Here is a 26899-nt window from a genome sequence, read left to right on the forward strand (position 1 = left end):
TTTAAAATACAAGATTGTCTGTTTTGCCAAATTTTAGAAGCCTCCGAGGCAGGACATCGGCTCCTTTGAAGATTTAAAATTTGGTAGTCGCACTTATTTTACGCTACTTCTTAACAGATTTTTCGCTTACAAAAACGAAAAAAGCTCTAGTGCGACACGGGCCTAAACTAACCTTACAAAGCTAGATTGGTATTTACCACTGCTTTTGTTGCAAATTCTAATTTATTTTCCATGGCCATATTGTTCGCAAATGACATATTTGTAAGCCATTGGAGGGCGTCTGTTTTTCTTCGCATATTCGAACAGATTTAAGTTTTCCGAAAGTTCTAGGATAAAATTGGGCTTAAAGATGGACTTGAAAGAGGACGACTCAGCCATTTATACCGGAAGGTCAACAGGTCTTTGTCGAAGACGTTGAAGACGAGCAGCAATTTACAGCTGGTACTGGATAAACACTCAAGTGTTTACCACACAAAGCTAAACGTATTGTGCACAATGCTGAGCGTATTGCAATCAGGATAAAATTTTATTGTTCCCTTCTCGCAATTTTTCGGCCACGAATATCCGTAAAAACGCTTTTCACAGACTTATTCATATAAATATATAGAATATGTACCATTAAACACTGAATCTACGGAAGAGTAGCTTAAGCCGCACCCTCACCCAGTGGAGAAATGGAAGGGCGGGAACCCTTCCGTTTCTCCACGGGAGGAGGGTGCAGCTACGCGTAAAAAGCGCAAAAGAGAGAAAGCGCGTATCAATTTGATAAATTTGTATCGGCAATATTAATTTTGTGAAAATACGCTTCAAACGGCTCTTAAAGACGAAAATATGCCACAAATGGGTCCATTTACATTACATGTAACCATATTGAGATATCAGACCGAGATGTAATTTAGATTAGCAGTTTTCAGATTTTGTTTGTCTTTTGTCAACAATTATTAAACGCGAACACACAGTGTGGTCTATCGAGAATCGAGCTTGGGCGCTTGTGGTTGCAAAGGCCTGTTAACTTTATAATAGACCAGACTTGTTCCCTTGACATTCGGAATGTTGTTCAAATCGAACAACTCTACTGACAACTATATTGAGATATTCAGACCGAGATGTAATTTTGATAAGCAAATTTCAGATTTTGTTCGTCATATGTCAACAATTATCAAACACGAACACCCAGTGTGGTCTATCGAGACGTGAGCTTGGAACGCTGGAGGTCGCAAGGGCCTCAGTGTTAACTGTACAATAGACCAGACTTCTTCGCTTGACATTCAGAATGTTGTTCAAATCGAACATTGCAATGCTTGTAAGCGATCGTGTTACTCAGTGCGTCATAAAAGTCGTAGCACCAAAGATGAACAGTACCTCAGCCAGTTCTGCGAAGATGCTGTTCCTGATGCTTTTGTTGTTTCCCATGATGTGCACCTCTTCCCAAAGTAAGCAATCTTCTTACTTTTTGCGTTGTATATGACGGGTCGCTATGTACAGTCTTATTTAATCTAAAAACGTGATATCGTCCGCGTATATTTACCATGGAAAATATTGCTTTACATCAGTTTTACATACACTACTAAATACATTGCATTATCAAGACACCTAAAAAAGAACAGAACTGCAAGCATGAACAAGTACAGACAGTAACAGTCATTAACATAGTATCTCGTTCTACCGCGTCATCTGCTCAGATTTCAGTGCTTCCTGCTTCGAAATTTTCATCTACATCCACTTCAAAACCGCATTTGTGGCCGGACTTTTGCAACAAAGTGTAGCCGAAAAATGAGTCTAAAGGCTCACTCGCACCAAGTTTCGTGCAGCCAAAACAAAATTGCGCCCTTCTCTTCGGTTACGTGGAAGTTTGCACTTTGAGATAAATCCTGTAGAAAATATCAGAGCTTTGGACACTGAAGCTGCGATTATGTTTTAGTTTGGCATATCAACCGAAAAATGACTATCTACATATTTCGGACAGAAAAACCTTATAGCGAACTTAGAAACGTGGTGAGGTTTCTTTTGCCTAGACCTGCTTCTTTATCCTAGAAAATTCAGGAGAACTGAAACGAGCGTCGGTACCCGAAAAATGGCGGAAATCTTTGTCAGACTGTCCTACTTAACGGACCTTTGTAACAAAATCAAGAAGGAGGAGCTGAAACAAAAAAAAACAAGAAAAGGACCTTTAGGAATACTGAGAATAACGACTTTTTATGCCGCCATTATAACTCTTGGAAAATTGAGGATAACTAAAGGCAATTAAACAGGTTTACAGCGAGATAACACGGCTATCTTTTATGTATAATTTTAATTATTATTCGAACCACTCAAAAATAAAATCAATAAAACTTAATTTTAGTCACGCGCGTTATCTTCTTAGGCATGATGCCAAGCGGCTTGAGTGTCTCTGTACACAAAACGTGATTAACCACGCGTGAGGTCAAGATGGCTGGATATTGGCCGAGTTAAGTTTTTGCATAAAAATGTGAAAAAAGAACGAGGCTAATATCCAACCATCTTGACCGGATGAGCATGGTTAATATTGCGAAAAGATTTTGCTTTATAAGAATGACTTGTTTACTTCGAGAGTCGGGCAAGAAAGCCAACTGCGTTTGTAGCACAACAAATTCACGAGTTGTTTCTTTGCTTTTTTTGGTTTTTTTTTTTTTTTTTTTTTTGGTTTTACTATCTTGATCTTCTACCGCTTTTTACGTTACCATCGCCGAAATTGTCCAAGAATTACGAACTCAGTTCTAATTCAATTTTTTTTCTTTTTTTTCTTTTTTTTTGAAGTGCGAGGGATCAATGCGGCCAATCCAGAGCGGGCAAGATATGCCCATCTTGCCCGCTCGGCTAGCCAATCAGAAGACAGGATCCGCTTCATCTTGCCCACGGGCGCTTCGAGCGATGTAATGAAAACAGTTCGCGCGCAACACTCCCTGACGGATAAGTTGCAACATCCATTATTCGATGCTTGTAATCCGTCTTTTAGGATTTAGGGTTATTCTCCCCTATTCCGTGTTTTAGGATTTGGGGTCATTTTCTGCCGTTCTGTGTTTTCAGTTTGGGGTCATTTTCCGCTGTTCCGTGTTTTAGGGTTTGGGGTCATTATCCACCGTTCTATGTTTTAGGATCTGAGGTCACTTTTCGCCGTTACGCCATTTCACCGTTCCGGCTTTTCGGATTATCTGGAAACACGCTGCTGCATTTTCCGCGGGTATATTCGTGTATGATTTTTATCTCATTATTTTTGCTTTATAATAAATTCTTTGTTGACCAAGCTTCTTCGGTCAAGCTGGCTGGATGTTAGCCTCCTTCCTTTTTTCGCGTTTATATGAACCTCGACTTCGTCTCAGTCCATACAAACACAGAGAAAGAGAGCTCGGCCAATATCCAGCCATCTTTGCCTCATGCTTGGTCAATAACGCGTATATATTGACATTCATTGTTTAGGTTTGATGCGCAAAAAATGTTGAATCGGTGTCGGTGTCAGTATGCATCGATTAAGTCAAAGCATCGACATACCCCCCAGGCACCCACGGGCATTTGACTGTTGGAAATGTAAACCTTGTGTCAGATTTTCCCTGTGGAATACATGCTGTTTATCTTTTAATATGGAGGTGCTAACAGCGGATAGGTCAGAAGAAAGGTCTACGAGGTCAAGGTTTTGAAGCTTAAAAGTTCATTCAATTGCTGGTAGATAAGTGGAAGGTTGCTGATCTTACCTTTCACAACTGATGGAAAATGAGGATTTCTATGGGGAGATAGCTATTACGGATAAGGTTAAGAAAAAAAGTTGGCAAATTTACAGCTAAATAGCCGTGTAATTGCCAAAATTGACCATCTTCTTCCAAAGGTAAGCTCATGCGACTACAAGCGCACAACGGGCAGTGATCAAAAACACCCCGCTAACGTCCGCCATGTTTATTTAGATAAAAGCCTGTTTACAGTTGGCCGCTCAAGCATTACTCAAGCCCGTCGGTTTGGCCAACTCAGAGCCAAAAATCCCAGGCGTATAATTGCTTAAGTAAGGTAATTGCTCACTATTACACTGCGCATCCTGTGGTGCGCATAAGAATCACATACTAAGGCAGATAAGCGCGCGTGAATTCCGAGAACACGGTGTTGTTTGTCAATAATGGACCAGGTAAAGAGGTAGATGGTCTTTAGCTCTCGAGCGAGCACCGCAACCAAGTGCCTGAGTTCTGAATTTCCATCATATTGTGGAGTTTAACCCCTAGTGAACTGATCCTGGACATTGGCGAACCGACTTGATATGTTGGCAAACTGACATCAAACTGCTATTATTAGTAGTAAGTGATGAGTGCACTGACGCATCGACCTCTCATTCTCGATTAAACTTTGAAACTTGACTTTCCACTCAAGTGCTAATGATCTTCTAACTACTATGTCGTCACAAAATTTGGTTTTACGCTCATAAAAAAAAAAACATTCGAGTCTAATCACACACTATGCTTACTATACAGATAGTATCAGTCTGATGGAAAATTCGCCGAGCAGCCTAATGTTGCCTCACCGATCAAACGCTTAAGGTTGGCTTCATTCACTCACGAGAGCGACCAACAATTTTCCCGTTAAAATATTTACCACAGGGGTTTTTTGTGGGGTGGGGGTAAGTTGTATTACAGTTGTATCCTTGCTTTTCAGTGTGAGAACTCCAAAAAGGCAGCATACTCTATATCATCTAATGAACAAGTTTGTCAGCAAGAACCGGGTCGCTCAGGGGCATATTGTTTCGCGCGGCCTAGATCTTTGTTGTAGTTGTAGGAGATGCAGAGTCAAAAAAGCTTCGCAAATTCTCTTAAAGTTATATGCTTGCAAATCCTCTCTCTTTTCATGATAGACCGAGGACATCTTCGGTCTGTGTGGAAAAGTGAAAATGACCAAATTCATGCCGAAAGGTACAAATTTTAGCGAAAACCTCAGCTCTTGTTTTCAATTCGCGAGTTCGTGCCGAAGTCAGTAATAACTTCTTCAACAGGTGGGGTCTGGAATGAGTCATTAATGCTTGATAATGATTAAGAACTATGCTACATTTTTGCAAGGTCAGTCTTTTTTATTTTCATAAAGATGGAAGAGGATGAACGTTGTCAAGACGATTTTTCAGTGTTTTCAGTGCTTCCCTCGATAACAATTGATTTCAAATATAACTAATTTTCGTTGTATTACAACTTTTAATTACAGTATGTGGAGGTAGGATGAACAGAACAACTGGTGTAATTGATGAAGCTGGCAGCCCATCATACTACAAATCTTGCGAATGGACGATTTATTCACCAGTCGAGAATTCCACCATATTATTGATTTTTGAACATCACACATTCAATTGCTGGTAAGAAATAACTAATTGTGTTGTATTTTTTAATCATGCTCACTTCCTTGCTTTCTACAACTAATTGCCATTCGCTCTTCCTTTACATTTATTACCAAAATAAAGATAAGGATTTGCTTCGGTATATACCGGGCAATTTGCAAGTAAAGGTCGGCGCACACGAGGGGACTGGTCCCTGCGACTAGTCCCAGCGACTAGTTTCATGCGACAAGTCCCTTCGTGTGAACTACACATTTCTGTGGTCGCAGGGACCAAAATTTGGTCCCTGCGACTGGTCGCACGAATTCAAACTGGTTTGAATTCGTGCGACCAGTCGCAGGGACTTGTCGCATGAAACAAATGTTTGTCCCTTCGTGTGAACTGTTTGTGCGACCAGTCCCTGCGACTAAACGGTAAATAAGCCAATCACGGGTCAGTATGATGCGTGACTTCCGGTATTTGTAAGCATTGCAGTTTCTATGAATTTTCCCTGAATTCTAGATTTCTACAACTGAAGAATAAAAAACTATTTCTAGTTTTTTAAACATATACAGATGTCTTGGAGCCGTTTTGATGGAATTTTTACCCTATTTTACTCTGTGTCTCTTAAAAATAAAAAACAAAACAAAACAAAAACGGAACACGTAAAAGCATGAATAATCCGACTGAATAAGTGCAGTTCATTTGCGTTGATGTTTAATAGTGCTACAATGAAAAGTTACCAAATTTTCATTGTTTTCGTGTAACGCACCAGACTAAGAAACATCTTTTGCCTCTTAATTTTCCTATGTTCTTGTGCAATTGAGTGCCCTCGTGTGAACGCCTTAAGGGACTAGTCCCTGCTACCGGTCCCCTCGTGTAAACCCTTCAAAGACTTGTCGCCGGGACTAGTCGCACGGACTAGTCGCAGGGACTAGTCCCCTCGTGTATGCCGACCTTAAAGAGAGGTGATCTGAATGCGTCACCACGGTATGGATAACTTGAATTATTATTGGAACTGACAACCTTAAATTGGTCTGATACGCATATCAACGGCCGCTTCTTACATGGGTTACAGCGAGGAAATAGATCTTACAAGCAAATTTACGCTACATACTGCCCCAATACAGCTTAATTGCCATGTTAATGATTTTCCAATCAGTTGCGTGATGTTTCCTGCTCTACTGCCGACGTTCATCCCTGCGTCACTTGGCGTGGAAATTTCAAAAAAGGCGTTTCACGCATTCGGAACGCCCGTGGATCTTTTAAAACGTTTTTGGATTCCATTTCAACCTCGGTTAATCACCACGATTCTCGTTTTGCACTGAGTAGTTTCTAAATTGTTAAACGAAAAAGGAGGTGAAGCCTGTCGGCACCAAATGTCGGATAGCTCATGTCTAGATGCGCGTTAGTCCAGCTAAAAGGTGAAAATGGCTCTTTTATTTAAATTATTATCTTTTTGCCTTTTTTTCATTCGTCGACCTTCTCACAACTCTGTAATGATGAACTTTGTAACCATCGTCAATTAAATGAATTAGTGTCACCCCCTAATGTAGAGGATGTCTTACGTGCCAAAGTAATGCCTTTGATTTGTCATACATCTGTTCGACAATTTTTCCATCTTTACATAGGAATTCATTTACTTCGATACGGACTTGGAGACAAAGGAAGGATCTTTGCCAAGAAAGGGACCTATTTGCAATTTTGGCATTGGGCAGGAATGTCACAGTCGCTCTCATCTCGCACGGTTATTCCTTTAGATTAAAGGCCTATTTTATTGTGCTGAACAGCACAACTTCAAAAGGTAAGTGAAAAGAGTAAGTAAGGGTTGTTGATTCACTGTATTAATTCTTCTTTGTGGGATCATTAATCGCAAACTATATGGAGAAGCTCTCCATAGGTAAACTATGTAAGACACTCTTGTTGAAGAAGTGAAAATATATAGATGTCTTGTTCAATTCAGTTTTCTAACGTGTAATTATCATTTTCTTAATAAGGCCCTGAAAGATTTCGACAAAGAATTTTATGTCCAAGCAGTACATTCAATGTTCATACCTTTTGGATCACTTTGAGTTTAAATTGTTGTCCTTCAAATAAATATTTTTACAAACACTGAATTCTACGAAAAAATTGACATTGTCATCTGTAATTTTAGTTCGTTTCATGGCTATACCCATTCTATTATGCCCGGAGATGCTATCAAAGCTTGCACCTTTAAAAAAACCTTACATAAATGAGGAGATACGCTTATACTGACAATGATATGTTATTCACCAGACGAAAGGTCCGTACTGGGAAAAACTGTGCCCGAGGTCTTGGATACCGCCCGAGGCCGTAAGTTGAGGGCGGTACTCGAGACAGAGGGCATAGTTTTTCCCAATACGGACCGACGAGAGGATAGTGAAAAACATTTTAATTTTTTTCTTAAACTTAACGAAATGCTAAGAAATCGAATAACTTAGGGCTGTAGTTCACATCCTCTATAAAAGGAAAAATTTTTGAGCGAGTACATGGTAGAGAAAACAGAGGTAACGCAAATCATAAAGAGAGGCTTCCTGGAAACATTTTTATCTGCACACTGATAAGGGTGATTTAAAAGGCTTCCAAGCAATCATTGAAACATTTTCTGTCACGATCTGACACCTGTCACTTAGAAAGCGAGTAAGCAAAAAAATAAGCGCGCGGACACTAAAAAAAAAAAAAAAACAGCATTAGTTTAGGCGAGTAAACTCGAGGTAAATGACTTTCACTGTGACTTTTTCATCTTCACTGATCTTGCGGAAAGAATTGTTATATTCCAAAGACGATTAGTCTGCGAAGAATTACCTCTGTTAATAATAATAATAATAATAATCAACTTTATTTAAAGAGGGTAAAACACATAACAGTATAAAACTTACAAACCAGTGGTCCTCTGTTCAGTTTCAAATGTCAAGGGAAGTCAAATTGTGAGTAAATTCAAAAGTATGTTTTCAAGTTGTGAGAGTCGCTTGTTTGCTTGCTGTCATGGCGTCTGTAAAATCGTTTTTCCACCGAAAAATTGAAGTCAAATGACATGCTTTTTCTAGCTAGACACAAGGGGATGTAATGCAACTTGAAGTCATCGAATTTCTTCGACTTCTGTTGTCAAATGTACGGTAGAAATATCCAAATTTCCCGATCTTGCAAAGAATCAGCGAAAGTTGATCTATAGTAGATCTCAAACCTTCGCTCAACGTCTTACAACGAACAAATCGTTTTGGAGAATTCAGTCTGATATTAAATGAATGAAAGGTACATCAATAAATGTAATTGTGAACTGCAAATACCTCTCTTTTTAAATTTCTTAGTTACTTTTGATAATGATTATTGAATTACAAAAGGTTTTGTAGGTCGTATGTCAATCTATTTTTAAAAACATTTGGTACCAAACTAGGAAACCCTGAAAATAAAATGGAAATTTTCATGAGCAAATGCCTGGCATTTCTAGGAGACCAAAGATGTTATTTTTTTGTAGAAAATCTTTCTTTTCGAGGCGGATAGTTTGTATGCTGGATTTAAAAACTCCTCACCTGTTGTTGAATTTTTGAAACACGTTAGACACAATTTTGGTGGTTAAACAGCATTGCTCTGTTAAGGCCCGTAATCATAACTATGTATCCAACAATATTCCATCGGTTCAGTCGATCATCGGAAATCCATGAGTGACATTGTCGGACTAACTGGTTCACATACCAACCATTATGGAGTCGGCTCGACGTCAGGGTTACTGCACGGATGTTGATTCACCTATAAATTATATTCGTCGTGTACCTAACTATTATTGAATGTTCATGAAACAAGCCTTCGAGCTTTAGAAAAGAAATTTTTTTCGACGAGGAGTTGTCATGGTCACCAACTCTGATCTCCCTAGAACCCCGTCCAAGAGAGCTAAACGTTGACGATCAGAATCGAAAAGACAAACTGATTCAGCTAGACCTTCGTATTTAGCGATGGCTAAATTTATGTTTTGAGGAAAGTTGCAGCAGTTTAAATTATTTCATCAATAATCTATAGCAGCCCTTTTGCACACACCAAAACATACTCAAATCGGTAAACGTGTCCTTTTTTTTTCGCGATTTAAAGAGAAAGGTAAAAATTATTTTGATATCTGATTTCGTAGATGTTGCAAGAATAGAAAATTTAAGTTATTGTTTTCCTAGATAACTGATAAATTTTCTTTGAATATCTCCATTCTAAGGTCACCAGCGACATGATTGGAATGTTTCAGTTAGAAACGTAAGCTCAAAAGCAGTCGAAGTGAGTTGGGCTCGACTTGATAACAACAACTCAAATTCCACTCACATATATAGTTATGTAGCCACCGTGCACATGACGACGCAGTATGATGCTGGTGATATACTTGTGCTGAATGTGACAAATGCTCCCTCCACAAATACAAGTTCCTCCTTGAGTACGGTGGTGAGAGGCCTTAGACCCTACACAAAGTACCGAGTAAAAGTTGTGGCTCTTGTAAGAGATCAGATAACTGGTGTAATCTCATTAAAAAGCAGTGCAGCCATTGAGATTACAACTCAAGAGGGTGGTGAGTAAATTCAAACGATCTAGTAATCCATGAAGGTAATGATGACCTGAAAACTATTGATAATTATTCAGGCCCGTTATGTTCAAAATTGATTCATTTACTTTGAAACAATCAAAACTAATTTTGTGCTTATTAAGATTAATTTTGTCCCTTTTTATATTTATTTTACAATTTCTATTTCTCATATTGCCCTGCAATTAATTTTTGGGTATGTAATTTTTGTTTTCTTTGCATTATACAGAAAAGCTTTTAGTCCTGATTTTTTCTTCCGATGTGTTGCAATTATTTTTTGATCGAATTATCTTTTGATTCCATGATGCATTGCGATCGAATTATTTTTCGATTCCATGATGCATTGTGAGCCCCTCGTGTCGGGCGTGCTACAGATATTAGGGAGCTTAAGATACAGACGTTTTCGGGGCGACGGCGACGTGGAGACCGATTAAGATTGGGGCGAGATTAACTGTGCATGCGGTCCCACCGTCGCCCTCACGTCGGCGACGTGAGATCAGCGAGGTTGCCGTTGTGGTGAAAACGTGAGTTGATCTTGTTTGTTTTTGTTAATATAATGCCAATTTTGTCACCTGTATTAAAATGATTGCATTATCACATTTCGCACAAATCATCACACGATGTCTCGGCGAACTTAAGAGAGCTTTTGTTTTCTCTACGTTAAAATGACCGAAGCAACTGCTAAATCCAAATCGTCTAGGTAAGTTTTGGGCACGTACGCGTACAGTACTTGAATTCTTAACATAAAAGGGAATTTTTGCTTGCTGCCATTCCCTTTATCAATTCGTAGATGCACCTCGAAAACCTACACCTCAGATCTATGGAGATTTTCTTAGCTTAGTGCGTAGTCTTGGACTGAAACGTCATATACTTAAATAAAGTTCTTATCGTATCCGACTTTCTTCATGTCGTTAAAGGCTGGCTTCTTCGGTAGTGTAGGAGCTCCCGTAAGTTGAGTATCTCTGAAGGTGTCTAACGGTGTTAACTCAGTGGAACCGAGTTCTTCTAACGACTCCAATTGATATTAGAACGAGCTGTTGCCGTTTGTACATTTCCTATTTCAAGTTAGAAGATGTTAAAGCCATAGGACATTGATATTCTGATCACAATGTAGCTCTATGAAAAGTGTCTTTAATTCTTGTTTCCAAATTAATTCTAACTCCGACTCCTTTTTTTTCAGCACAATGGAATGGACAAACATGCATGACACATTTTTTTTTAGGGAAGTCAGAGCATCTGACCTGTATGAAACAAGAAAGGGTAGCCCTGAGAGAGGAAAGGTGTGGGATGAGATTGCTGCAAGACTCAACAGCCTCTCACATCCCAAATTCATTGTCAACAAACGGTCATTGCGAGATAGGCTCAATCTTTTTAGGGCCAAATTCAAAAACAAGAATAGGGAGGAAGAAAAAGCAAGTGGTATTAGTCCAGAGGTGCGAGAAATAGACACTCTGCTGGAGGAGCTGTCTGAAAAAGAAGAAGAAGCAAAAAATAAGCCCTCGATTAGAGACAAAAAGCAAAATGCTCAACAAGAGAGAGCAAAAGCTGAGGAAATGCGGCTGAAGGCAATGGAGACTATGGGACAAAATAAAAAACTAGTTGAGGAAAGTGATGAAGTAAATTTAAGAAAGAAAAAAAGAAAAAGTACTGGTGATGCTATTGGATTCTTGGAAAAGAAAGCAGAACAAGAGATGGCCTTGCGGAGGAAAGAGATTGAAATGAAAAAACAAGAAGGGATGAGAGGTTCCCAGCAGACAACAATGCAGCAGGAAATGTTAAGGATGATTCAGCAACAGCAAGAAGATCAGCAGAAGCAGCAACAAAGAAAGGAAACCCAACAGCTGCAATTTTTGCAGTCAATGTTAAACCAGCAGCAACAGCAATCACAGGTTCTTCTAAGCCTTATTGAGAGGTTGACTCCCAAGGAAAATCACTAACAGTTGCTCAGTGTTGGCACTTATTAGTACTGTTACAAAATTCCTTATTGTGTTTTTTATTCCATTTCTCATGTGCAAGCTGTTGTTAAAAAGTGTTGAGTTAATGTCATGTAAGAATTCATAGACATTGTCATGGTTCCAATTCCAATTATGAAAGCAAATTTTTAAAATAACTGCCAACTTTGGGGACTGTAGTTGGATGATTGAAACAAGATAATTTATGTTGTATTGGCATTGGACAGTCCTACAGGATAGTAAGCTGCAACTTTTTCCTTTCTCTTCCTCTCCTTTGTTAATTTTCAAGCCACCATAAAATGACACTGTCACACAGAAAGAGCTGCAAGGGTGTCCAATTATCTTACGGAGGTCAGCATGTGTGCACATATTTTTAGGTTGAGTTTGGTCTTATAATTAACCCATGCAAAGAGGCTAATTTTAATATTCAGGGGTGCAACACTGTAAAATAATTCATTTTAAATGGACACAGAAATTTGAAAGTGAATATTAATTGCAATACTTCACTCCTTGTTAAATGTAACACTTGAGATTGTATATCTTTGACAGTACACCCCATATATTAAATAAAATTATTGCTCTATCTACTTTATCTATGGATTCAATCAAATCCATAAAAGTAAAAAGCATATTAGACAACAACAAAAAAAACAATTGTTGAAGCCGCAGTTTCTGTGATTTACTTGAGTTGTTGCCAACAAATTCTACTTAATTTTAACATTTCATGCTTTCTCTGAGTCAAGATTCAGTGGGCAAACACAAGCTCTAACTGAAAATGATTTTTTCCAATATCAGTTAGTTTTACTATTGATACTATAGTAATCATATATTTTCTTTTCATATTTGTTGTCATCTGGATTTTTTAATTCATCTAAAGTAATACTGGAGGCTTCGAGGGTCAAGTTCAAAAAAATCTGAGGTCTGATTACCATAGAGACATGTTAGAGCATTTCGTAGGAGTGCACATACAACATATGTTTTACTAATACTACTAAGGCCAATTTTTAGATTCTTTTTAAAATCAAGGAATTTGAAATAGTTTAAAATATCACCAAACAGCCATTCCACTAACACGCGGACCGAGCTCATAGAAAAATTAAACATCTCCACCTGGGGAGTGATAGCTGCTCCTTGGAATGGTCCTTGGAGGTTCAGTCGAAGAGGGTAAGCAGGATCTCCATAGATACACATAGGTTGGCCAGTGGTGGAAAATGCATTTTGCTCTAAGTCTCGTAGGAGTCCAGATTCTGCCAGCATTCCAGCATCATGTCTCTTTCCCTCTAAAAAGATACTAGAGCATTAATGTAAGTTCAGAGACAACTACAAGCTCAGACATTCTTGCTTTTCGTCACGCACGGATTAAAAAAAGATGGCGTGACAAGACAAAAATATGAAAGTTGATGGCCCTGCCTTCAATTCATAAATGCAATCTGTTTTCTGTCTAAATGTTACTTGCAATACTTACTCTATCAGAAAATTAAAGAAATGCTGCCATTTAAAAACCATGTTTATAACTATATTTACCCTCTAGCTTTGCTTTTCGGATTACAGGATATGTGTATTGATAAACAACATAGTTACCTACAGGGCCGTAAAGATTTGCGATCAATCCATTCGGCAAGACGAGAGACTGAAATTTTATGGCGTGAACGCGTTTATGTCCATAGTACATCACTCTCTGATGCTGATCAGGTCTGGCAATGGGGCGTACAGTCCCATCAACAAAACCAAAACAATTCTGAAGTGCAGCCCCTTTGTCGTGAACTAATCGAGCATAAATTTCTAGTGCAGGTGGGTTTAGCAGTGCGTTGTTCCATCGAGTTAGGCGATGTCCGTGGATATTGTAAAGAAAATCAATGACATGATTTGTGGCCATGCTTAGAACGGGTACTGGACTGCCAAAACGAGGCAGCATATCACCAAATCTGCATGGGTAAGCAAGCCGTCGCAAAAGCATACAGAGGCCTTCCATTCCATCTACTATGCTTCCTTGGCTTAGTTTGAAGGATGGTGGAATCTGCAAGGCTTCGGCAAGAACTGGAAGATCCTTCTTGTCAAACCTGAATTCTGCTTTGCACTCAGCTTCACTCATGTTATCCAAGTCAAAGCGACTATACTCGTCATATGGAAAATTGGGGTTTTTAGACGGAAACATTTCATACAAAACCAAGAACTCTTCATCGCTAATAAGATTAGCGTCATAGTAAAGGACGAGGAGATGGCGGAATTCTTCAATCGTAGCCATGCTACGACAAAAAAGCCTTAATTTATAAAGCGCAACAAATAAACTCGACGAAGTCGCAGAGGCCGGCCGTCATCAGAATCTTAACAAGTTAAATTATGGCGCGAAAACGGCAACCTCTGACCCAGTCTACCTGGGTTTTTACGTCGCCGTCGCCCCAAAAACGTCTGTATCTTAAGCTCCCTAATGGCACACTGAACACGACGAAGTGCACGAATTCTTGAAGCTATTTCGAATTGTCTCGCAAAAATATTGTAAGAGGAAGAAGTGAAGGAGGATTTTTCTGCAGAATCTGAAGGAATTTATTAATCTTTTTCTTGCCCCGCAAGATATCAAATGGATGAAGGACCTAAAAGAACACATTTTGGCGAGTTCAAAGTTAATGTGATACTAGAACAGGTAGAATTTTTTAGGTCACCACACATTTGCAAATCAAATAATACCATCCCTTATTCCGCTTGATATTTGACTATCAGCTCATTTAAGCAGTACTTGTTTCAGGCAACCATAAAACAACCTGTATACTAAGTCATGGTTTATGTACTTTTTCGAGTTAAAATGTGTGATTCCAGTAAAATTCCATACCCCCACCACATAGGGAATCGACAAAAGCCATCCGAAAAAGTTTTCCCTCGTACAGTGTGAGTAAATTAATGTAAAATGTGGCATATTAATCCACTGAGCTTGTTTCTGAAAATGCGAAAAGTTGGGGACATTCTGTGGTTTAGATACCTGATCATAATGAGGTAATTTGTAAAATTCTTTAGATTGCATGCCTTTTGGAGAAATAGGTTCCACTACGTAGTGCTTTGGCAGTAACTTATTGGCATGGGTCATGAAAATTAGGCCTTTTAGGTACAGGGACATTGATATTAGCTGCATTCACAACAAGAACTCTCCTTGTTCAAGAGTCATCCCTTTTTGAAATAAAATCACAAAGTTGAATGGGAAAACAAAGGTAGGAAATCAGAACGACCTATTTGTTTTCTTCTTGACTTTCTCCTTCAAACATTATAAAGCTGAAAGGCCTGATATTTCTTTAGAATGTTTCTAGTAAAAAATCATCCACTTGAACTTATACCAATTGCTGTTAGTTTCCACTCTAAGTTTTCATCAGAGATGTCACTATTGAATACGATTACTGTTTGGAGATTATCACTAATTCCTAATTTCGGACGCCTTTTCTGAAGTATTGTTACATCGACTTGAAGCAAATGAGCTATTTTCTCCCGAGAAAGAGTCGTGACCTCAAAAATTCTATCAGTTCCAGTATCACAAATAACTTTTGAACTCGCCAAAATGTGTTCTTTTAGGTCCTCCATCCATTCGATATCTTGCGGGGCAAGAAAAAGATTAAGAAATCCCTTCAGATCCCGCGGAAAAATCTGTAACCCTCTTACATTCTTCCTCTTACAATATTTCTGCGAGACAACTCGAAGTAGCTTCAAAAATAATTTGAGAAATAAACGATGAGATCAGTGTGATGACATTTCGCCAACTTGTAGATTTAGGAGAACATGATGGAACTGATATGGAAAATCAGGGCATTTGCTGGGATTTGGTCGACTCCCTTATAGTTAATTCAAACTTTAGTTGTCAACAGTGCTTGAGAAATAGCAAGTCTCTTCCTTGCGGAAGTCACATTTTTGTCTGGTACATCAATCTAATGCAACTCACAAGTGGTGAAAGTGCTCTTTCAGAAGACTGAAGTTTTTATTTGGCCTTTTTGCCAGAATTCTGAATTTTAAATCGAAGTCTTCACGCTGATGTCTTCGAAAACAAATTTCCTTTCGAGGAATTGCTTTAGATAACTCAAGTGAAAATGAAATATCCTAAGAGTTAGACCACTGGCATACAAACACATTCAGTTATCTTCTGGTTTGTTCCAGCCTTGATAAAAAGCAGCAACACTTACCGATCATTCCCTGGAAGATCTGTGAGCTTTAAAGCTTGTTTCCATTGTGCTAACATCAGAGCTGATCACGCTACATTTCTTAGTCGCTCCGTCACTAAGGTTTTACTCCGGCTGCCTCCTTTCCACTCTGGTTCGTAGTCAAGGAGATGTTTTAGAAAATCTCTTCTTTGTCGTATGTATTTCATAGGTATTTCACATTCATTTGGCAATTCCTTCAAAAGCCACCTGACTCGTGGAAACCTATCCCAACGTTCTCTACTATGTCTCCTTCCCCGAGAAACTAAGTGATAACTCATGGCTGGCAGTCAGCACGTCATAAAAAACGTTGGCATTTTGTTTTTAGACTTTAGGCCTTTGACGTACGAATCATGCCTGTTTTTGTTCGAATTATCAACACCCGCGCATAGTGTGTTGAATTTGTGAGGCGCAGGCAACGATTGAAGATAAGCCATTGGTGGTCAAACCAATTTTGACACTATCTAACGACGAGATTACGTCAAAAAAAAACTCCATTTAATTCTCTTGCTTACTGGCCGATTACAAGTTGGAAAATACGGTTAAATTAGGATCTGCGAATGCATGTATGATAAATACTAGGACCTGCGAATGCATATATAATAAATACATCGTCACAAGTAGGAGATGCGCTACTAAATAAACTCCACTTTCAAAAAGGTGGTTAAGGTGCAAAAGAAAAACCCCTTCCGTGATAGAATATTCGGACAGGTATTTTTTCCTTTTTCTGACACAGCGGATCTTCAATACTGTTAACCACATTACATATGCTTTCCCTCTTCTTAGTTCCCGGTGCTGTTCGATGGCTGTCTGCATGGCACCGAGGTTCCAGCAGTCTTCGGATTCAGTGGAGTCCAATTTCTAGCGAAGAGGCAAATGGAATTCTTCTGGGCTACACAGTGTACTACAGACCTTATAATTCAAACGAGAGCTTCACGAATATTAGTGAGAATGCTCGAGTATTAACTATAACCGGTCTGACGAAGGCTACAATATACGAGATCAGAGTTACAGGTCGTACATCCGCTGGGGAAGGTGCAGAGCGGTATACATATGCTCAAACAGGTATCTCATTTCTAAACTTGAAGTTCCAAAATAAGTTCAATATAGGAAAAAATTTTAAAAAATCACAACTTTTTCTAACTTTATTTCGCCTGTAATCGATTTCTAGAAAATACGTGAGCCGAATTTCGCGAGTGTTAATTCTAATGATTGCTGGAAAATCATAGGCCAAAGTATACTACATTTTTGTGTTTTTATTTCCCTAAATTCTGTAGTAAGGACACTTGTCATCAGCTACTATAACCGGTGACATAGACTTAAAAGCGAGACTGCTATACTTTCATTTACATAAAGTGAGACCTTTTGCCACAATAAAGCTACCTTTATAAAACTGAATGGAACACGACAGAACAGGTTTCTGTGTACTTGATGAATGTCATACTCGAAAGATGTTCCCCTATACTTTTTATGTGAAGCGCGATTAATTATGATAATATCTGTTCATAACCACGTGAACGAACTTTTTCATTTGAGCGTGACACGTCAATAAGCAGCTGAGTTAAACGTGATAAGAAACCATTTTGTTTTGTGTGATGAATTTCCAGGTATTTCATTGTTTTGAAATGCACTTATTGTTCTCGAACAGCTGTGGTTAGATTTTGATCAGGGTTCTGACTGTACCTAGACTTCATGTGGACCGACAAAAATCATAAAACAGTCCACAAGTGGTTCTTGAACAAATAAGATGCCTGACATTACGTCCTATCTGGTCAAGACGAGAAAAAGTGAAATATTCATTCAGCGTGATTGTCTTGAGTTTGGGTGAACGTGTAAGAATTTTGGGTATTATATGTGATGTGTGAAAAGGCCAAATATTTTTACGTGACTGAATTTTTACAAAAGGGTAAAGGACCCTCTCGAGACATCCACGTCTTAAATCTTTAACTCCCAGAAGTGATTAACGTGCAACTTCGCCCTATAATATCCATACAATGTCCTGCAGACAGGTAATGAAAATACTCAAACTAATCAGGTAGAGGTTGTTATCTTGACCTAACAACAAATTCTCGTAACTAATCTACAAGAAAATGTGTAACACCTAGGGCTGAGAATTAACAATCAGATTTTGGGAGTTTCAGAGTTAAAGAAACTTGAGTTGTTTAAGTTGAACTCAAAAGCGAAGAAACTGGATAAGGTGCATTTTAAAGTGATATGGATAACATGGTGTTTTACGACAAACAGCATTTCAAAGGGGCCACATCCATCTGAAGAAAGGTCAATCAAATGAGACCATACTGAAAGTGTATGAGTATGTTTACTTGATTTTGCTACGAAATGTCAATGAAAACTTGTTTTAGCATTCAAACTTTAATTTTGCTCTAAAGTTATATCAAAATTTGCGGATGAAACACAAACGGTGATGATAAACATGATGAAAAACACACTGTCTGAAGAGTCGACGGAAGTAACCGTTAAAACTTTGGCAAATCATCCTTGAATCTATTAACCCATAAAGCATCAGCTTTTTACCGCTCGACACGACATTTAGAGATGGATTTTATTTTGGAAGATCTATTCTGCATAAAATTCGTTGACTTACCCTGCTTATCAACGTTCTTTTCGAATTTTTACTGAGTTAAATTAGTATGCCCCAAAACAAGAGATTATAGGAAGCATTATTATGTATGCCTAATTTGTAACTTAAAGTTATCAACATTTTATTTTCTACTCGCACACCAATATAAAGACAATCACAATGGTTACAGGTGAGAGATAAGCTTCTCTTCGCAACGGGTTTCGCTGTAATGAACTTACTCACAAATTATATTGAAACAAACTTTTCTTGAAAAAAAAAACTTTTGAGTTCTACCCTCTTACGAAAGAATAATGCACAGTAAATGTTTTGAGCTTAGGATCGTGTGATGTTAGGGGAGCCCCGCAGCACCACCATGCTAATTTGAAATCGAACGTATATCGAGGTATGGATACACGGAAGTTTGGAGAGCACGAGAGAATTGTGAAAGTTGCTCGAGGCGCCGCCGAGATTAACTCTAACTTCTTGAGTGCTCTCCAAACTTCCCGAGTGCATCTATATCTGTATATACGCAGAGCTAAAGTATGAACCAATTCTTTTATAACGTGGTAAAAAGAAACAAGCTGTACTCGAAAAACAAGAGTCTGCTGATCACAAATGTGTCGTGTATGTATGTGTAATAGGACTACATGCTATCCAATAATTGGATTAAAAACTCTGTGGACAGCCAAAATTTGACGATGCGTAGGCCGAGTCCAAACTGGCTGTCAGAGGAATTTTTTTAATCTAATAATTTCCAATTAATCATATAGCTAGTCAGTTGTAATTGGGCATTGCTCAGTCAAACTATTTCTCTTTAATGTTTTAAACCCGTCCAATTTATATAGTTTCAGATATCCAATTTAACCCATAATTGGACAGTTTTTAAAAAATTAAAAAATAATAGCTATGCTGACAGTTTCGGATTCGCTACCAACTATACAATTAAAGCGGTAACCGTGTTCTACGCGAAAACTATGAATAAAGGACAGGGCAAAAACGATCAAGAAAGTCTTTATTCAAATTACTATAAATTTCTGCTCAAAAGCAAAAAGCGAACGGTTGCCTTGCATGTACAAGACCGCGTAGAAGATTCAGCATGCTTGAATCGTTGTTTTCTAGAATTCATCGCCAGAAAATTGCGTAGCATTGTGCTGAAATTTTTTAAAATTCTGAGATTGTACAGTTTCAAAACGAAAATCTCCTATTGAACCATAATTTTAGGAAATATCAACACTTAAAAGTAATATCATTCGTTCGAAAAAAAAGCGAAAAACTCTTAAATTTTTCGCATTTACGAGACCATTGAGGTAGATTTTACTAGTCCTTTCGTCCATATTTATTTGTTCCAGATTACCTTTCAAGACTGTCGTGTGCACTTAGCCTTTTTCCGACAACCTTTCTGCAAACAGCTGTATATGCATGTATGTGCGGATCAACTCTTCAGAGACTGACTCTGGAAAGCTGGTTCACAAACTTAGTGCAGACTACCCGCAACAGGTGTCAACGACTACTAACGCCTTTTTAATGACACTCTAGACCAAGAAGAATAAAATTCAATTCATCAAGGAACAGTTCTATTTTCTTACCTCTTCCCGTCAGAAGAAATCATTTTTAAATTTTACCTACCAAAAATATTTTACATACTTAATAGTAACCGTAGAACGCTCGAAACTTCGTATTTTCCAGTATTTTTACATTTACTAATTTAGTTAGAGATCCCTAACTAACGAGAAAATTGCCTAACTCTATCAGTTCTATGTTTCAGATTGTACAGAGCACTTCGATAAGCCATCGGGTGAACTCAGTTTCAACAAAGGATCCGCGCCGTATTATAGCTGGTATCATTATAGAAGGTATTATAATCCCTGTTACTGGACGATTCAATCTCCGGTTGTAAATTCCAGCGTCCTTCTTGTTTTTGAAGAACACCAACGTGATACATACGGGTAAGATTTGAGATTCTTAATCTATAGTCAGGGTGAGGATACCAACCTGATCAATGTGCGGTAGCTCTTAGAGTTGAATAGTATTGTGGTAAAGGTTTAAAAATACAGGGCTTTTTTGTCACGCGTTCTATATTTCAAGATGGAAACGAGGCTAAGACCTACATCGACTCTTTAGCTCGTAATGAATAAGCGAATGCGATTAAAATTTGATGGAGACTTCACAACCAAATAAGTAGATATGAAGCATATGACAAGATGATAGTAATGAATTTCACGTGACTTGACTTCAACATTTCTGCCCTAAACTTTTAGAAATATCGAGTAGGTCAATATCGCACGCTTGTTTTCTAGCGATTAGAAGACTATTACGCTTACCTGTGCGGGAGCTTGTTAATTAACAGACTAATGAGCCGGTTTCGTAGTTTAGCCTAAATTTCAGAATAATTTATCATTTTTCACGGTGTTAAGGTACCAGACTTACATCGGAAGTGCGAGACAATCAAAGGAGCTGCACAGCTATCAGAAGGTGCCTTTTGCAGTTCTGGTGTTGGACAGCTATGCGACAGTCTATTTTGAAAGGAGAAATAGTTATGATCAACTGAAAGCTCACTATTTCATTATGAACAACTCACGCTCCAATGGTAAGTTAAGTAGAGTTAAAGTATTCCTGAGTATTTTTACGATTTGTGCCGTATTTTGACGGGCCCGTAAGGCGAGTCAAGACGCAGACAGCATATACATTTACTCAGCAATATGCACACCAAAACGTCAAACAAGTTATTTATAATCCAACTGCTTACTTTACGCTCATTCCTTATAGGGCAGGAAAAGTAAAGTAGATAGAGGGGCGTAGCACGCGCAGCCGACCAGTTAAACAGGTTTTTTTACACTTCAAATAACCAACTGTCCAAATATTGCGTGATATTTGTACTCAATTCGCCCGTTATTTGTAGTTTATTTGGTGCATTTGGATAACAAATATATCTTATTAGACGTTTTGTTGTTTGCATTTTTCTTCCGGCGGCACAACTCGTAAAAATTCTCAGCGATGCTACACAACAAAACGTCTAATAAGTTATTTATTATCCAACACGCCAAATTGTTATTCCAGTGCGGGCGAATTTCGCGGATATTCGTTGACTGAGAATGCGTGACTAAAGTATGCGAGGCGGAACGGAATTACCGTGTTGTTGCGTTGCTGTTTCTATTTCCTTCAATAAATGAAGAAATTTCTTGGTCGTCTAGCTTTTTTTCTTCGTTTGATTCATCTAATAAACTTGGATCTATATTTGCCAGCCATTCCGACTCTTCGTCGTCAGAAATATGTTTCAAATTGTCCGCCATTTTTATTTCCTAACTTCAATCCAATTCTTCGCTTGCGCGATGCGAGAAAACCTGTCTAACCGGTTCGCCGGAATACAAATACCCCGTGATGTTTGTACTCGTCTATGGCGTTATTTATACTCTAAGGAGTGTTGTTGGATAATAATATCGTTTATTCGGGACCTTTGAACCCGCTAATTTGAAGGAGTCTGGTCAATAATTTGGGGAATCTGAGAAGTTAAGAGAGTAATACAACTGAATTTGAAAAACATTAAGAATGACGTCATTATTTAGCTTTGGACAGTTGATAACGATTTTTTTCCATACATTTCAACATCTGAGCATGAAACTGAAATGAATTTAAAAATGGCCACTTCAGTTGTTATTTCTAAAATCAAGCGAAATTTAAGCAACTGGTTGATCAAACCCTTTACAATTTAATGTTCAAGCTCTATATCAACGTGGTTGGAATGTGACGGTAAGTAACGTCAGCTCCATGGCGATTGGTGTCAGTTGGCCTCCGCTGAGTACCACCAGCTCAAATTCCACCTACATATACGGTTATGTGGTTTTCTTGCGCATGCGTTTGAATGGTATTGGTGACATACTTGTGCAGGAAGTAGCAAATTCTACTTCCTTCAGCACGGTGGTGAGTGGACTAAGAGCCTACGTGAAGTACCAAGTGAAAGCTGTTGCTCTCCTCAAGGATCGTGTGAGTGGAAAAATATCCTTGAAAACGAGTGAAACTGTCGAAATTCAAACTGCAGAAGGGGGTGAGTAATTTTCAGTCTATTAATAACATCGAGAGAGCGACGTATCCTAAGTTCTATTTCGTGAAGTATCACTGAGTAGCTAGGAAAGGATAGATCACATTTTCGGGTCAGTTACCTCTGCTTTGCCTCCTGCCGAAGATACTTATGTAGGGTAATTAGTTTCGTTTTTCGAATACTTTTTTGGTCGAAACACTGAACTCCTTATCAACTAGGAGCTGAAGGAGGGTATCTAAACGGCTATAGTGTTACCCCCTGAACGATTGTGTTCATAAAGTTGAGAATGGCGTCTTGAAACATGGTAGCGTGATGCATTAAACACTCAATGGGAGGCGTTTTTTTATTCCTTAGGAAGCCAAGGTGCTAGTTTGAAAGATAACTTTGTAAATTTCTTCGACTTTAACGAAGAGGATAATTACTGAAAAGACTTTCGCTAATAAATCTAATATCTAACTTTTACTCCTTACAGAAAGCTCTACATTTAAGTTATGCGAAAAAAGAATTAGGAAAGCGCTTTCGGGAACATTGAAAGACGTCAGAAACAACGGAGATAATTCCTCCGAGCCCGAGCCCGAGCCCGAGCCCGAGCCCGAGCCCGAGCCCGAGCCCGAGCCCAAGCCCAAACAAACCACTACCAAAACCACTGATCACCTGAAGTCATTACCAAAGCTATACGTCACGTTTATTTTCAAAATCGGCATCTTGGCTCCCCTTACCTTAGAGGATACCAGCACTCGTAGTTGCTTCAAGTTATAGGAAACAGGATAACCCCTGTATTAGGTTAGCCACTTAGGAAGCAAGACTCGACCTATATGAAAGTAACTGATTGGGAGCTTGAGCAAGCGTTGCAGAAACCTAAGCGTACTGAGCTCCACATGAAAGGCTTTGCTTTGAGAATCTATTTTATTGCTTGTTGAAATATTTGTATATACTCACTATATAGGTACCTCTGTACAGAAATGCTGACAAGCGTACTTAGATACAACTAAATATCCTGTACTTGTACCCAAATTGTGGTCGCTAATAAAAAAAAAATCGAATAAACAAACACAAAACAGCAAGAGATATTTCATAATAATCAACATACCGTATTTGATGTTGATCCCAATTATTCTGTCGTGGTCTTTCTGTAAGCTGTTGACAAACAGCACTCGATACCAAGAATAACACTTCTTTAATTGCCCAATGATTCCAAGTAAGACCTGTTTTCAATCTGTGAAACACTGATGTGGCATATAGAACATTGAAATCAGTTGAGTTAATAATGAAAACTTTGATTCAAAAGTCAAAAACTATTTACCTTTTTACCTCATTATTTAGCATACATTGCGGAGGTATTTTTACAGCTTCCTTACTAAGAAACCAAGTCTTGTATTACAGCACCCTATCGTGGACCTTCGTACAACAAGGTCTTTGCTTTGGATTATCAGAGTATTTTTGTCAGTTGGTATGCATTGCCTCAAGAGGATAGTGGTGGCGTTCTGCGAGGATACAGAGTGTCTTACCGAGACTACCGAACCCAAATCAAAAATGTTACCTTGGAATCAGAGGAGCGGCAGGTTATCTTGACTAATTTAGAGCCGAGAACAAATTATGGTATCTACGTCTCTGCATTTACAGCCAAGGGTGAAGGTCCAAGAAACTCTTATTCGATCACTACACGTATGCGACTCATGTCATTAATTTATTGATGTTTACATATAAACTTCATCTCCGACTGTTAAAAAAATGGTTTTCTCTTTACTAACATACGTGCGTCGGTAATCACAACCGAAAAGAAGTCCCGCCGATATGCTTTTATTTCCTTAGTTGATTGTTTGTTGCATAACTATAATCATTCTTATTCTTAATTTTTTTTATATTAAAGTAGGGGTGACTGGTAGTAAATATGCTTCCCTTCCACCAACACTGAGGTTAAAGTGCCTATGACATGAATTCTTTTTTCTCGGTTTTTCTTAGCTTGATGCATATAAAAAACTATTATAACCTTTAATCCGGGCGGAAATGTCTTCAAACCCCTTTCTTTTAGTTCAAAACACGCGCTATCTGCGAACAAAATTGTCCCCTCTTCCGCGCGGCCAAAACTTCACGCGATTTTCTTTCGTGACGTCAAGTTGTGTACAGCCATCAAAAACAACATGGATGACAGTGCGGCAAAAAGAGTGATTCTATAATCTATAGAATCAACAGAGTGACAGTCGCTCAAAAAAATAAATAAACTTTAATAGCTAATACAATTACTGGTAACCCAGTAATTTACATTGTGGTGAATGAATGACTCGCCTCTCACCTCCACACACGTTCCGCAACTTGGTGTTTTGTGTACACAAAATTGCGTCACGATGGCCGTCGCAAGGGTTGAACTAGGTCCCAGACCCCAAGACAATTTTCACTACAAAATAGTACTTTTTAAAGCGCACAAATTCAGGTTTGAAAACGTTTCCGCCGGATTGAAAGTTTAGAGTCGTTTTTTATATGCCGATCAAGCTAAGAAAAACCGGGAAAAAAAACTCATGTCATAGGCACTTGAACAACTGATTTAGTATATAGTACACAGATAACAAAAAGATTGGTTTATTTCTGTCAAAAAATGATCGAAATTAGACATTTCACGCGCGATTGTGTCTCATCGGCTGCATGGCGGAGAATAACGCCAAACGCCTCCAAACAAGCCAATCAGCAGACAAGAAAGGACTATCTACCCGTGTGGTATATACGTATATTATCATTATTATCATTTTTATCATTATTGCTATTATCATGCGTGTTATACGATTTTGAACTGTGGTTTTTAAAATGGAATTGATTCTGGCTAGATAACTTTATTTAATTAGTTTTTTGCATGATTATACGTGTTTTTATTATTATTATTATCATTATTATTACTATTATTATTATCATTATTATCATTGATGTCATGTCTAATTAGTGCAAGTGTTTGAGGAAGACCTCTGGGTACCTCTCTCGCTCTCTTCACGTTTAAACTTATCCGTTGTATTTTATACATAGAATTGTTATCTGTATTTTTCATTAGACACAAATCACATTGGAATATTGCAGATATAGGTTACTGGGATTTGACCATAACGACTTTCTTTTGATTCCTTTATTTATATCAAAGTATGTGGAGCACTCATTTCTGGTCACATTGGAGAAATTTCAAGTCCCGGGTTTCCTCACTACATCAGCTGGAGTGAATGTATTTGGAACTACACCGCTCCTAACAATAACTCAGTACTCTTGCTCACATTTCAACGCTTCGAGCTACCTTTTGCATGGAACTGCAGGTAAAGAGGTATATAGGCTAAGGAAGTAGACAACGCTTACTATTGTGTGAGCTGATTTAATTCAAAACATATCCCTTCCTCGAAAAAAACTAAGCCGGTTAGAGGGGTCACACAATGTTTACAAACGTGCATCATTGTTTAGTCCAAAAGCCATCTTTCACCTCGCTATAGTCTTGAAAAAGATAAAGATCAAACTATATTCTAGCAAAACCCAAAACTGGACAATGACATTTTTTCTAGAAACTCAGTATATTCCAAACAGGGTGTATGCAGTTTTCCTGACCAGCTTCAACACTTATTAATCGCTTGAAATATTTGTTATAGGTAGGATGAATTGTTTGTTGCAGTTATTGGCGAGCATTTTAAAAGTGTGTGTATTTATGGTGGGGGTGTAACAATTAATCGAATTCTAGATCAATCGCGATCATGACCGTTTGGTTCGATTCACGATTCTTTGATTCCAAGTTTCAGTTTTGGTTCGATTTTTTGTATACCTTTCCCAGGATGCCCTCAGTAAATTATTATATTGTGAAATCAGAGTCCAAAACTCTTTGAAATATGGGTTTTTGATTGTTGAGCAAAGACTCACAATTCGTGCGCCTTTTTTTGTTGCTTGGTAAAAAAGTTGCCTTTCTACCACCCTTTGAAAATTTCTAAATAGGGCCAACTATGTGCGACACGCTTATTGTCACGTTCTCAAACATGACGACAAATGACTTATGAAATGTAACATCTTTTTTTACAGGCGTTTTTACATGGAGATCAATAAAGGACAAGACGTCGAGAGGATTTGTGGCAGAAGAGACGGATTAACTGTGGTTTGGGAGGGTCCTTCCTTGCACCTGCGTTATCATTCGCAACGCCGGACATCTTTGGCAACTGGTTTCAGGGCCCAATATCACATACTTAATAAGTCACTAATCGAAGGTCTGTACAAATTTTAACCAAACATAATGTAAGACCTTCGTGTAAGGTCTATGATAACTATTGTTTATTACA

At 38.4% G+C, this 26899-nt stretch overlaps 3 protein-coding genes across 4 annotated transcripts in view; 2 read left to right on the forward strand and 1 right to left on the reverse strand.

Moving 5' to 3' along the window:
- Window positions 1-1134: 1134 nt before the first annotated feature.
- The window catches only part of LOC111339276 (uncharacterized), a 49644-nt gene continuing 23879 nt past the window's right edge, over window positions 1135-26899 (forward strand). The window contains exons 1-11 of one of the 2 annotated variants that reach the window (XM_088762578.1): window positions 1135-1433; window positions 5191-5338; window positions 6928-7100; window positions 9516-9860; window positions 16783-17061; window positions 20340-20520; window positions 20989-21161; window positions 22293-22616; window positions 23994-24275; window positions 25735-25900; window positions 26646-26827. In XM_088762578.1, coding sequence (XP_088618704.1) covers window positions 1274-1433; window positions 5191-5338; window positions 6928-7100; window positions 9516-9860; window positions 16783-17061; window positions 20340-20520; window positions 20989-21161; window positions 22293-22616; window positions 23994-24275; window positions 25735-25900; window positions 26646-26827 — 2413 coding nt within the window. In that variant the 5' untranslated portion in view covers window positions 1135-1273. The remainder of the gene's footprint in view (window positions 1434-5190; window positions 5339-6927; window positions 7101-9515; window positions 9861-16782; window positions 17062-20339; window positions 20521-20988; window positions 21162-22292; window positions 22617-23993; window positions 24276-25734; window positions 25901-26645; window positions 26828-26899) is intronic. The other variant, XM_088762577.1, reaches the window with a different exon arrangement.
- LOC111339272 (uncharacterized) lies at window positions 10083-12416 on the forward strand. Its single transcript, XM_022945893.2, has 2 exons — window positions 10083-10572; window positions 11053-12416. The coding sequence occupies exons 1-2, from the start codon at window positions 10538-10540 to the stop codon at window positions 11807-11809; spliced, it is 792 nt and encodes a 263-aa protein (XP_022801628.1). The 5' UTR covers window positions 10083-10537; the 3' UTR covers window positions 11810-12416.
- On the reverse strand, window positions 12582-14069 carry LOC148728414 (uncharacterized). The gene is made up of 2 exons (XM_088762581.1): window positions 13406-14069; window positions 12582-13104 (listed from the first exon to the last, which is right to left on the reverse strand). The coding sequence occupies exons 1-2, from the start codon at window positions 14067-14069 to the stop codon at window positions 12692-12694; spliced, it is 1077 nt and encodes a 358-aa protein (XP_088618707.1). The 3' UTR covers window positions 12582-12691.

Source organism: Stylophora pistillata, chromosome 6 (assembly GCF_964205215.1).
Source record: "Stylophora pistillata chromosome 6, jaStyPist1.2, whole genome shotgun sequence".
Taxonomy (NCBI): domain Eukaryota; kingdom Metazoa; phylum Cnidaria; class Anthozoa; order Scleractinia; family Pocilloporidae; genus Stylophora; species Stylophora pistillata.